General features: G+C 41.9%; 1 protein-coding gene across 6 annotated transcripts in view; it reads right to left on the bottom strand.

Moving 5' to 3' along the window:
* The window catches only part of CCSER1 (coiled-coil serine rich protein 1), a 741,428-nt gene that overhangs the window by 397,696 nt on the left and 330,218 nt on the right, over positions 1-13,514 (bottom strand). For all 6 annotated transcript variants that reach the window (XM_081924900.1, XM_081924899.1, XM_081924901.1 and 3 more), the window contains one exon: positions 1,127-1,204. In XM_081924900.1, the coding sequence (XP_081781026.1) occupies positions 1,127-1,204 (78 nt within the window). The remainder of the gene's footprint in view (positions 1-1,126; positions 1,205-13,514) is intronic.

Here is a 13,514-nt window from a genome sequence, read left to right as displayed (position 1 = left end):
GGAATCTGTGGCTCCCTGGATGTTGTTGTACTTCAACTCCTATTGGTGCTTGTCAACATGAGCAATTGAACGCCATCTGGAGGACCACAGATTCTCTAGTCTAGTCGGTCACCACTATGTTATCCAGAACCTGGAGTGATAGAGCAGGCAATGGCACAGGAGTGACTCTTCAGGGCTTAATGGTTAGAGTGTTGAGCTAGGACCTGAGAGAGCAGGGTTCGAATCCTCACTCATTAATGAAGTGGGACCAGTCATTATCTCTTAGCTTGACCTACCTTCCAAGGTTGTTGTGAGGCTGAAATGGGGAGGAGGAGAACCGTGTATACCACCTTGAAATCCTTGGAGGATAAAGGTGGCATATAAATGTAAGGAATAAATAAATAATAATAAATGAAGAGGACTGTGGTCTATAAGGTTAGTACTTGACTTGAACCACTTGCAATCCCCATCTGCAGCCAGCAACCCTGGTGCCAGAGGGAAAAGAGAGAAATGTCATCAGGGTGATAGAAGTACTTTTGGATAGTATGATGGCTTCAGCAGATGTCATAAAATAATAATTGTGGGCCATGCATTATGCCATGTTCACCTAACATGCCCTATTGACAAAGTGGAGACATAAGCCAGGGCTGTTTGGCTGATCAGGAAGAATAAAGGTTTTTGATTAGGATGTCTCTGCTCACACAGTAGTCTTACAAGGTGCAGCTATTCCTGTAGATAAGAGAAGCAGTTTCCTCTCTGGATGTAGAGAAGGGTAGATGCCCCACCACAACAGCCATACACACACACACATCTGCTTGCTGAGCAGGCAAACAGGAGTTTTAAAAGATGCCAATACATACTGAGTAAAGGCAAACATAAGGAAATTGATATTGTTGTTGTTTATTTATGCAAGGAAACAAAAGGGTATTTCCTGGAGTCTTAGTAAAACAGTGCTTAAAGTTTTGCCTAACATTAATGTCTCACCAAGAGAACAAGTCTGCTTCTAGCATATCCTCTGACATTCTGTATATCAGTCAACTTCTCATGATTTTTGTAAACATACAATTATAGCCAGGGTACTGGAAGCATGCACCTGTTTAAGTCAAATACCGCAAGTATCATTGACTCTGTGATGAAAGCTATTTACCTTGAATGGCAACGGTTCTTCAGTAAGTGGGCTGACAGGAAGCGAGTTGGTACTGCTTGCAGGGCTCATATCTGCACTCTACAAGAAAAGCAAAATAAAATCTAGATTAGCCTGTGACAAATCCACTGTTTAAGTGCTTGGTGTAGCTGAGCACCCCATCTGTTACAATGAAGAGAAAACAAAAAATGATACAAAAAACTGTAACTGAAGCAAGCATTCTACTTTGAGCATTTTTCCTGGTGCATTTTAACACCACCTGGAGTAGCAAATAATGAGAAACACAATCATAACCATATCTACTCAGAAGTAAATCCTATTGAATTCATTGGGTCTTGCTCCCATTTAAGTAGGGTTAGGATTGCAGCCTAAGATCTTCAAAGTTAAGTACTGAAAAACACAAGCTAATAAGCACCTTTAGCAAATACAATAGAAACAGTTTGTTCCCCTTAATGGCCCATCACCCAGGCAATCACCTCATCAGGAAGCTAGCCTGGCTTATATTTTAACACTTGCTGGATCCAAGGGTTGGAAGGGTCATGGCAAACAGCCTACTCTCCCCCCCCCCCTCACAACAATATAATATAAAAATATAAATTTTATATATGGAAGGAGGGCAAACTTCAGGATCCTGCTTCTTATTTGTGGGGGTATAAGGGGGATGACTGACAAGCATCAGGCCCGATGTTTTAATTTGTGGCCTAGCTGGCAGTGTCAAGCACAAGATGTGGATGGTAGATCACACACTGTACAGTATATCTGAGTATATGAGCAGTTCCACACTCTTTCAGAAAATATAAACCAAGGATGGGAAGCCTGTGCCCCTTCAGAGGTTGTTGGACCCCAGCTCCCGCTATGGCCAGCCAGCATAGTCAAAGGTCAGGAATTATGGGAGTTGTAGTCCAGTAACAACTGGAGGGTCACAGGTTCTGCATCCCTGATGTAAGCTGTATGTGAAAACTTATTGCCTCTCGCTCCAACTCATAAAACTGGATTGTTCAAGCTGTGACCCTATTTTTCTAAAGAGAGAGGGCACGACAGCCACCCTAGATAATTGTACTATAAAATATGTGCAGTCTTGTGAACATCACTCCCAAAGATAGAGCCAATTTTGTTTGTGGTAACTGCTTTTCAACAAGAGACTACAGTGCTATGATAGCTGCCAGACACCAACTTCCCTCAAGATTGCCATCAAAAATTATTGATCCAAGAAGTTAATACTGGCAGAAAATATCTTCAGTGGATATTAGAAGCAAGAGAACAAATAAATCCTGATAACTAAAGAAAGGAGAAGACAATCTGTGTATTTTATAGCTATTTAAAGAGAGGAAGTGCATTTCCAACTTATTTTCAGGGTGATTGCTTCAACTGTATTGTTGGTCATTTAGTTCAATATAAGTTCACAGCCTGGAAGTTGAGTACAGCAAGCAGATGGGATATGACTGAATAAATATTTCAGAATTTTAGACTTTTTAAAGAACAGTAAAAGAGCCAGTCACAATTCTCTTGCGTTCTTGCGCCATATATTTATTTTAGTGCAGGGAGAAATCCTCTCATTTGTATACCATGCAAGTTTTGTATGGACTTTTTGGGATAGTTAGGAAATGGGGTCGTTCCAATTTCACTGATACATTTAAACACATCTGCTGAGTACTAGGACCTGATCAATGGTAACTTATAACCATACTGATCTGGATAAGAATTTCTTCATGAAAGCTTATGGGACAACTCCACAGTAAACACCTTAAGGTTTGCAAAGTGATGGACTTGTTAATAAAACACTACACAGCAAATGATTTGTGATATCTATTCATTTTTCTATGCATAATATGCTAAAGAAGGATCTGGGCAATGGCCAATAAAATTGTAAGTTGCCCAATATTCACAGAGAAGGGTGTCATCCATAGCCTGGTGCAAGAACCTTTCATTCTGTGCAGGAGCTAAATATCACGTGCAAATGTCTAACATGCTGACATTCATTGAGAACATATTTAAGTAATACAAAATTCAGACTTGAAGCCTCCATAGCTAAATAAGTTAAAATGACCTGTCAAAAGTGGTTCCATACTGAAATTACAAAAGTCCTTTGGAGAGTAGATGAAGCAGTGAGAATAATTGCAGTCACAACATTTAAAACGTGCAAAATGGCTCATTAAAGCTTTAGTGAAATACATGGCAACCTAAGCAAGTTAATTCTGTTCTGAATAACCTCTACTCTACATTTCTTTCTTGTCTTAAAACGCAGGGACATTACTCCTGGCAAACAGAAATATATAAGAAGTTCATTCCCAAACTTGAAAAATGAAAAAAGAAGAAAATGTATATATTATATGCATGAGTGCATGCCTACACATAAATTTGCAGTACAGCAGTGTGGTATAAAGGTAAACACAGAGTAATATATAGAGAGATATAATTATAGATATACAGAGAGACAGAGTACAAGAGCACAGAAATACACACACCAGGTATTCTGGAATGTGCTATAAAATTTATATTCAGATGCAAGATTTTCAGCACTGATTCTTACTCAAAAGTATATTACACTTATTTCAGCCTTTTCACTATGCAGCATGAAACTTGCAACACGTTTTTGCAGTCCCAGGTGTCCAGACACCTCAAAGTATAGAGCAGCTGCTCCTTGCCAATAAAATGAAGACCACCAGGCACACAGATTGCAGTCACTTTTCCACTTCCCACACAGAAAACCTGTTTACCATGGAGGAAGGAGTTAACCCACCACTTCCTTTATCAGTATGCCACTGATAGCTGCTGCTTCTTCTTCTTCTTCTTCTTCTTCTTCTTCTTCTTCTTCTTCTTCTTCTTCTTCTTCTTCTTCTTCTTCTTCTTCCCTTGACTTGCTTTGAGACTTAAGAGCCATCAGGTAGAGTCTGGCATCTTGCACCATTTTCCCACCCACCTGCAGCCCACATAGGCTGAATACTGGTCTCAGGAGGTTGTTCCCCACACATATGTATAAAGAAACAATTTCCAGTGCAGATACAATTAAAAATCTGTTGAGAGATATGCATTAACATACATCTTCACAGCTGCAAGCCTGAATAGCTTTAGGAAGGCCCTAAAATAATGCAAATCTTTATTTAAAGTTAGTCCCAAGGTGGTTTACGAAAGGTAATTGACTAAGTAATTTAAAATTATTGCAAGCCACTGTAAGTAAGTATATAGACACTAGAAGAGCAGGATACATGTATATATAAATCAATGAATATGGCCCAGTGGATAGGGCTTGGTCTTTTGGGGGGTAGCTGAGTGCTCAGGTATGCTGGCACTGCAGCCCAGCCTCAGTTTGCCATGGTTTCAATGGGAAAAGATTGTTGTTGATACAAGAGGGAAGCTGTCAAAGCCCAGCTGCTGGGAATCCCTCCTAAGACATATAAGAGGGATGGAAAATATGCACCCTTTCACTTAATTCCATGCAGATGGAGAGAGGAGCTTGGAGGGAGGGCAAGGTGGGAAGAATGGGACGGGCATCTAAAATGGGTAGAGAAAGGAAGGCAAAGTGGAAGGGGGCCTTCTGCAAGTGGTCAGTTCAGACCTCTGGCAAGAGATAGTTGTCTTTCTCATTGCAGATTTCGAGATGGCATGGGATGTGGGGGGGGGGGAGAGGTGAGAGAGGAAATCCCCTTGCATTTGTGATGATCCGTGCACTGGGGCGGTGTGGGGATATGGCAACAGGGGAGAGGAGGGAAGCCTCCCCACCCCTCCTTTAGAGGGTGGTATAATCTTATGCTTTGCATTTGACTTGCAGCACACTGCCCAAACTCCTGGCAACAACTTGGGACTCACGTCACAATCCTGACATACATTTAAAGCGCATGGCTTCCCCCAAAGGATCCTGACAACCATAGTTAGTGAAGGGTGCTGGGAATTGTAACTCTCTGAGGGGCACAACACAGTCCCCAGTATTATTTGGGGAAAGTCATGAGCTTTAAATGCATGGTGTGTGGCTAAAGACTGCCTCTGCCAATAGCAACCTATCCACAGCTAGAAACCAGTGGAGGAGGCCCTGTTTGTTATCATTTGGGAAAGCACTACTCATTTTGTGTGCATTTTTCAAGGATTCTGTGCATTTTTAGGATGCCTTCTGATATTGTAGGATATCTTATTCATGTCTATGATTATTATTTTTTTAAATACTATGTTTCTTGTATTGTTCCTTTTGTTACTACATAGTTCACTTTTGTGGCCATTTCTCAGGAAAAAGCAGCACATCAAAATGAATAATAAACTCAAAGTTTCCATGTATAAGCAACTAATCAATGTTATTTCCTTCACTATGTAGTTCTTGCTGGTATGGAGGTGGCAGCTTCAGACTCCCCCCGCCCCGGCTCCAAGATCATAGCAGAAGCAGAAGATCTCACTGGTCTCCAAGACCCAGGAGCTGTGCAGGTGCAAAACATCTTCCTTCATTTAAATTGCCAGGCTTATAGTTTTGATTTATGTGATAGTGGTTTGTGGTGATGGCCGGTGGCTAATGCAACACACACACACAAAATGACTAATGTGTACTTCTTGTGCCTTACAAAGGAGAGGTAGGCTCCATTACAAGCCTTCCACTGATGGGATAAATGTGAATTGCCCAGAGGCGACTCTAATTATTATAGGGAATTGGGGATGGCTCTGAGCACCATAGACTAGTGCTTTGGATCTCTTTTAAAGCAGACACCAATCAAACTTCTTTGGGGAAAACTGAATCAAGACCTATCTTGGCATCATAGCTGATTTAGGTAAGCCAACTAGAGTGGGACAATCCTTTTAAATTATCGTTATATTTAAAATTTCTGGCATGAGCTAATGACCTAATGTAGAGCACAGGAGAAATTAACACTAAACAACAGGTGCATGTTGAGCTAATGTGTATCAAACATTTCTTCTGGAAGCAAACGTGCTTTCAGCTATGTTGAACTGAAAATAATAAAATAAAGATCAGTAGGAAGCTAACCAGGCTCTAATTTACATTGCTTATAAACTATTATTGATAACTCGGTGTAGGAGTTACCATTTGGAGAAAAAGTGACTGATGTGTTTTTAATAAACATAATCAGTTAGTCAGAGACACTATTGGATTGCTGTAAAACACTGTTACATTTAGAAGCCGACAGTGACAGACAGGATTAATACGAAAAGGCATAGATGTCACTTTTTGCCACATGCTCAGGAAACCCATGTATTTCCACTCAAAAATACCATAATGCCTGGATAAGCAATTGAGCTATTTATAGAAGCTCTCAAGCTAGAATCAATTAGCTTTTTACTAGCCACAACTGTTATATGTTTATAGGAAACACACAGCCAGACTTACTGAGGATGTAAGAAAGTGACTACGAAGCAAAACAGTGGTGATGTTTGGTAATTTTATGACTCTGCACTTTTGGAGGCACATCTTCTTAGCTGGAAATGCATATTACTTCACTTCATTTACTCCTAAACGTGGTAAGGTAGCCCTGATGCATTCAGGGTTCCTGCTGTTTATCATGTTGAACGGGGCCAGGATGTCTGCCCGCAAAGTCCTGTCCTAGCTGAAACAAGCTGCTTCCTAAGACAAACTCCATCTTCTTATGATTTCTTGCCATGCTGTTCTGGCAATGTCTGAAGGCAGGAAATCCCATGAGAGAAATCAGTGGTGCAGTAAGTTCTTTCTTCTTCTTTGGCGACCACTCGTAGCTGAGTATGATTGTCTCCCATGAAAATGGTCTTAACAGTGAGTCCGTAAGTGACTGTGGAGGCCAATTCTGGATCCACACGTCCTTCCACAGTGGGGACATAGGTTTCCAGGTGGGAGTTGATCACAGTGAGGGTTTGCGAAACGTGTATTCCTCTTAGCTCTTTTCTCCTTTTTGCCCTGAATTCGTGCTTATTCAAAGTCCACAACATCTTCGGTAAAGGCTGTTCTCCAACTGGAGTGCTCATAGGCCAAACTCTCCCAATTATAAGTGCTTATACTACTTTTTTTCTTTTATTTTTTAGATTTGCCTTGAGAGCATCTTTAAACCTCTTTTGTTGTCCACTGGTATTCCGCTTTCCATTCTTAAGTTGAGAAAAGAGTAGTTGCTTTGGAAGACGATAATCAGGCATTCAAACAACATGACCAGTCCAACAAGGTTGATGTTGAAGAATCATTGCTTCAACACTGGTGATCTTTACTTCTTCCACTACACTGACATTAGTTTGCCTGTCTTCCCAAGTGATGTGCACTGGACAGTGAGGTGGGCTGATAGAGCTCACCTGATCTCTTGTCAATTGCATCATTGTTGCTTCAAGGAGGAAGAGAGGTGAGGCGGCAGTGAGGTTGCTGAGGCAGGAGCACTGGAAGGAGCACCCTATTGCCTCCACTGGGGCATTTGCATAGTGCCAACCTTGCCACTGCCTTGCCACCAGATGCTAAACATCAGGAAAGCAACTGACTGGAGGTGAAGATAGCACAGTTGCAACACAGCATCATCTTCTACTGGCCACTAAATTGGTGGGGCAAGTTAGTGTGAGAAGTAACCAGATTATAAGCCTCTCCCCCCCCCCCCCGTTGTGCAGTTAGCAGAGCAGTGTGAAATGGAGCTGCAGGAAGTAGCAACCACTTCACTCACATACAAATTACCCTGAGGCAGAAGAGGCCTAGAAATGGAGTCTGTGAGCTGGAGGTTTCTTGCCTGTGATATATCAATTTGATTAACACCATTCCACGCATCTTTCTTTCATTCATGCATTGTATAAATTCTTCAAGAGACTCAAAGGTAATCACCATGTCAGCAGCTAAGTTTTCAAGATATTGTACTGATATGAGAACTCATGCAAGTAAATGAAGGATTCCTGTGGTTGCATTTGACGTTCACAGCTTGAGTCTCCAATTTCCGACACTGTCCCTAATATCTCACCTTCTCAAAGCTGTCTACATAGAAAGGAAACTGAATTACCACTGTTTCAGAAACTCTCACATTATTCCTCTGAACATGTAATTGCCACAGAACCCATTACTGCTAGTTAAAGTCTTATTCAAAATTTGACAGAACCACTCATACCACTTACGAAGTTGAAGGAAAGATCTCTCTCTCTCTCTCAATTAATAACTTGAATTCTACATGATCAGAATTTAAAAAATAATAATAAACAAAAGTGGTTCTAGGCCTCCAGAACTGTGTAGAAAACTTTCAGATTTTATCATCGTCTATATCATCGTAATGGTCATCACAATATAAACATAAATCACTTATGTGTAGACTACAGAAAATGTGGGGGGAGAGAAGAAGAGGAAAAAAGAAAACCATCAGTCCAATAAGACGGGGTAATCCCTGAGGCTACAAATGAACAGGATTGAAAACATTTATTTAGTTTAAATTTCCCCTCAACATTTAGTACTGGTATGATTCAGAAAAGCCTCATTTGCAGGGTTGAGTGAATCAATGCATTAGTGTCTAGGAATTTCACAAGTACAAGTAATAGCAGGAGGGTTCACACATCCCCTCTGAGACACTGAAAGGACATGTAAGTGGGCGGCACCAGTTAGCCCAATCTTTTATCTGCCGATACTAACAGCTTTCTGTACATGAGAGAGGGCATGTGAGATCACCACTAATTCTTCCTTAAACCAGGTTTTGGAGGTCAGTGGTTGAACATTTTGGGGCTCAAATGGGATCCCCTCAAGTCTTCACAGGACTTGATAGATGAGCTCTGGATCATCCCACACTTCCTACAACCATTACAATTTGTGTTTGTGTGTGGATTTAACATATGGAATAAATCCCTGGGAATTCCATTCTTACCTGAATGCTCTTCTGGAGGAAAAGAGGGGAACCTGCCCCGTTGTAGACCGGGGGGGGGGGGGGAGGGAGGGGGCTGTGTGGAGAGAGTCTCCTCCTTTGAATTCCTGGGAGTTTACCTTAGTGAGGACCTCACTTGGAAAATCAACATAACTCAGGTGGTCAGAAAGGCCCAACAGAGACTCCATTTCCTCAGGGTCTTGTGAAAGAATAAAGTTAAATAACAATTGATGAACTCCTTTTACCGGTCCACAATAGAAAGTGTCCTTTTATATTGTATCACAGTGTGGTATGCTGGGCTAACAGCCACGGACAGAAAGTCTCTACAGAGGGTGGTGAATACAGATCATGATATCATGGGCTGTCCCTTGAGTCCGCTAGATGACATCGCAAGGGATCATTGCCTTAGGAGAGCGAGAAAAATTCTCAGGGATGACTCACACCCCGGCCATCACCTCTTTAATCTTCTACCCTTGGGCAGGAGATATAGAAGTATAATCAGCCGTACCAACAGGTTAAAAAATAGCTTCTATCCGCGGGCTGTTAGCTGTTGAACGGAAAATAACATAGCGAAATTGACTTGTGAGGTGGTGTGTTGTTCATTAAGCACACAGAGTGCAACAAGACTGAGTGTTTTGGGGGCGGGGAAGGAGGCTCATTTAATTTCATTGTACACAGGTTGTACAATGACAATAAAGGTATTATTACAAGAGGCAAAATGTTTTTGACTGTGGCTTGAGATTAGGACTGGCCCGAAGATATTTGGTATCTGAGGTGAACCACAAAATGGCATCTCCCCTGCCAGTTGAAGTGAGAGAAGGGACTGAAGAATGAAAGGGGAGAGTGAAGATCAGTCTTGAAATGATAGAGGAAAGTTAATATCACCAATGGAATGAGAAGGGAGGAAATGGCGCTGGAGGAGGGCTGGGTGGAAGAGAAGGTAACAGGCCATTCTAGTGGGTCCAGATCTGCCACCCGAGGCAGCTGCCTCCCCTTCCTTCATGGGCAGACCAGCCTTGCTTGAGTGACAGAAGCAGACAGGAAACTCTTAATTCAAAATCCAAAAGAAGACAGAAGCCATGGTATAACTGCACACATTCTTCTGTAATTATTTACAGAGCATAGTCATTCTTATTCTAATATATTCCCAGGAGCCAAACAGCAAAAGAGGAAATATATTAATGAATAAAAATTTCCCGTTTGACCATTATTCCTGAGATTTTATATTGTACTACCCCCCCCCAACTGCAGATACCCAACATGATCACATTTTTACACTTTATATATATTATTATGTTTTTTTGCAAGTATTGTGGCATGTAAAAAAAAAAAAGAAATATTTGGCATTAAGCTAAACTTATCACAACAGTGTTCTATTGGTGTGGATAAAATTAGGAGAGAGTTATTAACTATTCTCCTCCCGCAATTAACTCTGAAACTACGCTATAATAAAGAATGTTTCAAACTTCAAAATAAATCCCTGAAAAGCATAATTATCACTTAGTTTAAAATTGTACAGCTTGCAGTTTCTGTCAGTGATTTCTCGGAAAACACTCCCCATCCCACGCCTAAAAATAAACAAACTCATTATGTTAATCTAAGGGATTAAAAGCCAGCTTTCCCCCTGGTAAGTCATACCAAAAAGACCTTCATTAAGAAACTTTTCTCAAATGTATTGAAGAGGAATGTGTTTTTGAGGCTCTTTAAAAATCCATTAATAACTTAGAAGTTTCTGTATTGTGTTTAACGTTTGTCACTGGAACTATAATTTTTAATTAATTGAGCAACCTTAAAGCTGGATGAGGGGGTTGGAAGCAATCTTAAGTGCTGCTCTGCCATCCAAGTTACAAGCTTGGTGGATCAGGGGAATGTCCTGGACGTAGCGTATCTTGCTTTCAGCAAGGCTTTTGACAAAGTCCCTCATGATATTCTTGCAGAAAGGGTTCCCACTCTACAATTCTATGATTATATGCAATTGGTTTCTAGAGTGACTAGCACATAAACAGAGACAGACAACAGCACATATAACTGACTAAACCACTTGGAGGTCTAGTTTGGCATAAAAAGGTAAAGGGGCCCCGGACCATTAGGTCCAGTCATGGCCGACTCTGGAGTTGCGGCGCTCAACTCGCTTTATTGGCCGAGGGAGCCGGCATACAGCTTCCGGGTCATGTGGCCAGCATGACAAAGCCGCTTCTGGTGAACCAGAGCAGTGCATGGAAACGCCGTTTGCCTTCTCGCCGGAGCGGTACCTATTTATCTACTTGCACTTTGACGTGCTTTCAAACTGCTAGGTTGGCAGGAGCAGGGACCGAGCAACGGGATTTCACCCTGTTGCGGGGATTCAAATCGTCGACCTTCTGATTGGCAAGTCCTAGGCTCTGTGGTTTAACCCACAGCGCCACCCGCATCCCTTAGTTTGGCATATAGTGGTATATAAATTAATTTAATTAATTTACATTAATAGAAAATCATACTGCATAAATATAGTGAGTCTCAATTCTTTTATATGTTATATGTATACGATAAAATATTTCTGTATAGTTGGTTTGCTTTTTAAAGCAGCAACGCATAGGTGGCTCAGACTTGAGCAGGTGTTTGTTGCAAGAGGCAATCCAATGCAAGCTAAGCTGGGTTCCGCTGGAACTGCCAAAATCCATGTATAAATCTGCTTTAAACGGTTTCCTCCTCCACCCCTACTCTCATGCCTCTCTATCTGTATCCAACCAGAGCTTCATGTTCTACCTGCAGTTATATTGTTTTTATTTTTCTCTGTACACTGTTTTATGAGGGCTTAGGTCTGTAGAGCAACTAATACCTGCAACAAACAAACAAATGTTGAAGCTTCCTTAGAATTTATTCTATGAAATGGCACGTGAGGGTCCCCCCCCCCACACACACATTATTTCCTCTGAATTTAAAAGCACTGTGACACTTTGAAAATAATTTGTGAGAATGCCAATGAGGTCTTATAGAGTATTAGACCCACACATTATCATTTGCAGAAAACAAGGCTACTGCAGCTGTGCCTTATTTACAGACTTCCTCGTGTCAGGGCATCTGGGACCTGAGCTATGAAACCCATTTCATGAGAGCTACCTAGGACTGTGTAAGCTCTGGCCACACAGTACACACTTCAAAGAGAGAAGGGAACAGGCATGTGAAACTTCAGCACTGGTCTGGTTACCTACTCTTGCCAAGCAGAACAAAACCTGTTGGCTGCTGTAGTTGAGGCCTGGGCTCAGCGCTTGCTCTGCTCCATTGGTTCTACTGCAGTGACACACAGCAACAGCCTGTTCCTGACTTGCTTCAGAGTCCTGTGTCTGTGAATTAATGACCATTTGCCTTTCCACTTCTCCCGAGTTTGAATGGTTCAGTGGCCTTTGTTGTGGTTTATTTCTGATCCGTATTTCAAACTATCACAGTTTTGAGAGTTGTCAGCAACTATTGCATCTAGTAGGCTAATGCCCCGAGCACCTTCTCAATTTGTTCTTTTTCGGTCTCTGAGAGTGCAATAAATAAACGGCGATGCCCTGTTCCAGTATGGATTGAACTGAGCCACATGCAACAATACCTTTTCCAATCCAGCCCATAGGTGTGGCGGAAAGCAATGCTGTTTGTGCCTGTCCTGCCTCCAACATTCTGGGAAGTCTGCCAGTTCCATGGGAGCTTGAGGTTCACATGGAAGCGGGTTGTGCCTGGTCAAAGTCAAGCAGAGGAGACAAGAAGAGGGCCTTGGACAGCTCCAAGTGGGTCTTGTTGGTTGAATTAGAGCCAACTGATGCCTGTATGGTAGGTCCACCTCCCTGGAGTTGACTGGATGAAAGACCCTAAAATTATTTTCTAGTTTTCTAGTGAGTCTAGAGAGAAAGAGGTAAATGTGGGAACCCATCCTCTAAGTCAGAGGATGGTTGCACAGCTGTGTCTTTCAGTGAAGAGGGTTTCCAATAAGATACTGATGGTTCTCCCTTGAGGAAACATGTCCTCATTAGCATCCTATGTAGTGCACTACAAGATCCCCATGTCATGAGTTATGGCACTTTCTGTGTAAGACTTTTGCATTCAAATGGTCAATTTCCCAGATAAGGTCTAGTAACTGACTGTGTAATGTGAGTCTATATATGTGATCTGGGTCTACACCTGTATTGATGTCGCAAGATGTCAGAGACAGGGTAAGGGGGCATGCTTAGTACTTGCACTCCCCTTTAGGCATGTGAACCAGACCAGGGGGAAATATTTTCTGATGCATCCTCTACAGAGGGATGATGGTTAGAAGACTGGGCCAGAGCAATAGTCACTGGTGGAGAAAGAGATCTGCTTTGGCAGTCTTAAACAGTCTCAGACCATTTCCTTTCTCCTTTCAATATTTCAGTGGTAAATGGGGTGGAAGATTCTGGCTCAGCAGCAGTAGTGGTGGTGCAGAAACCTCTTTCCTGGCCTGGAGCAGCAGAGAGGAAGTGGAAAGTTCTAATAATAGAAAGGTAAACAGCATGCACTGAAAACATATGCACAGCGTTGTCGCCCAAAGCTCTTGCCTACTAAAGAGTGCTCCATGAAGCAGATCTGCTTCGTTGCTCACTGATGTCTGACCAAAGTAAAACAAATGTTTTTACACCACT

Source organism: Podarcis melisellensis (genome assembly GCF_964234715.1).
Source record: "Podarcis melisellensis genome assembly, chromosome: 9".
NCBI lineage: Eukaryota > Metazoa > Chordata > Lepidosauria > Squamata > Lacertidae > Podarcis > Podarcis melisellensis.
This window is presented reverse-complemented; position numbering and strand designations above follow the sequence as displayed.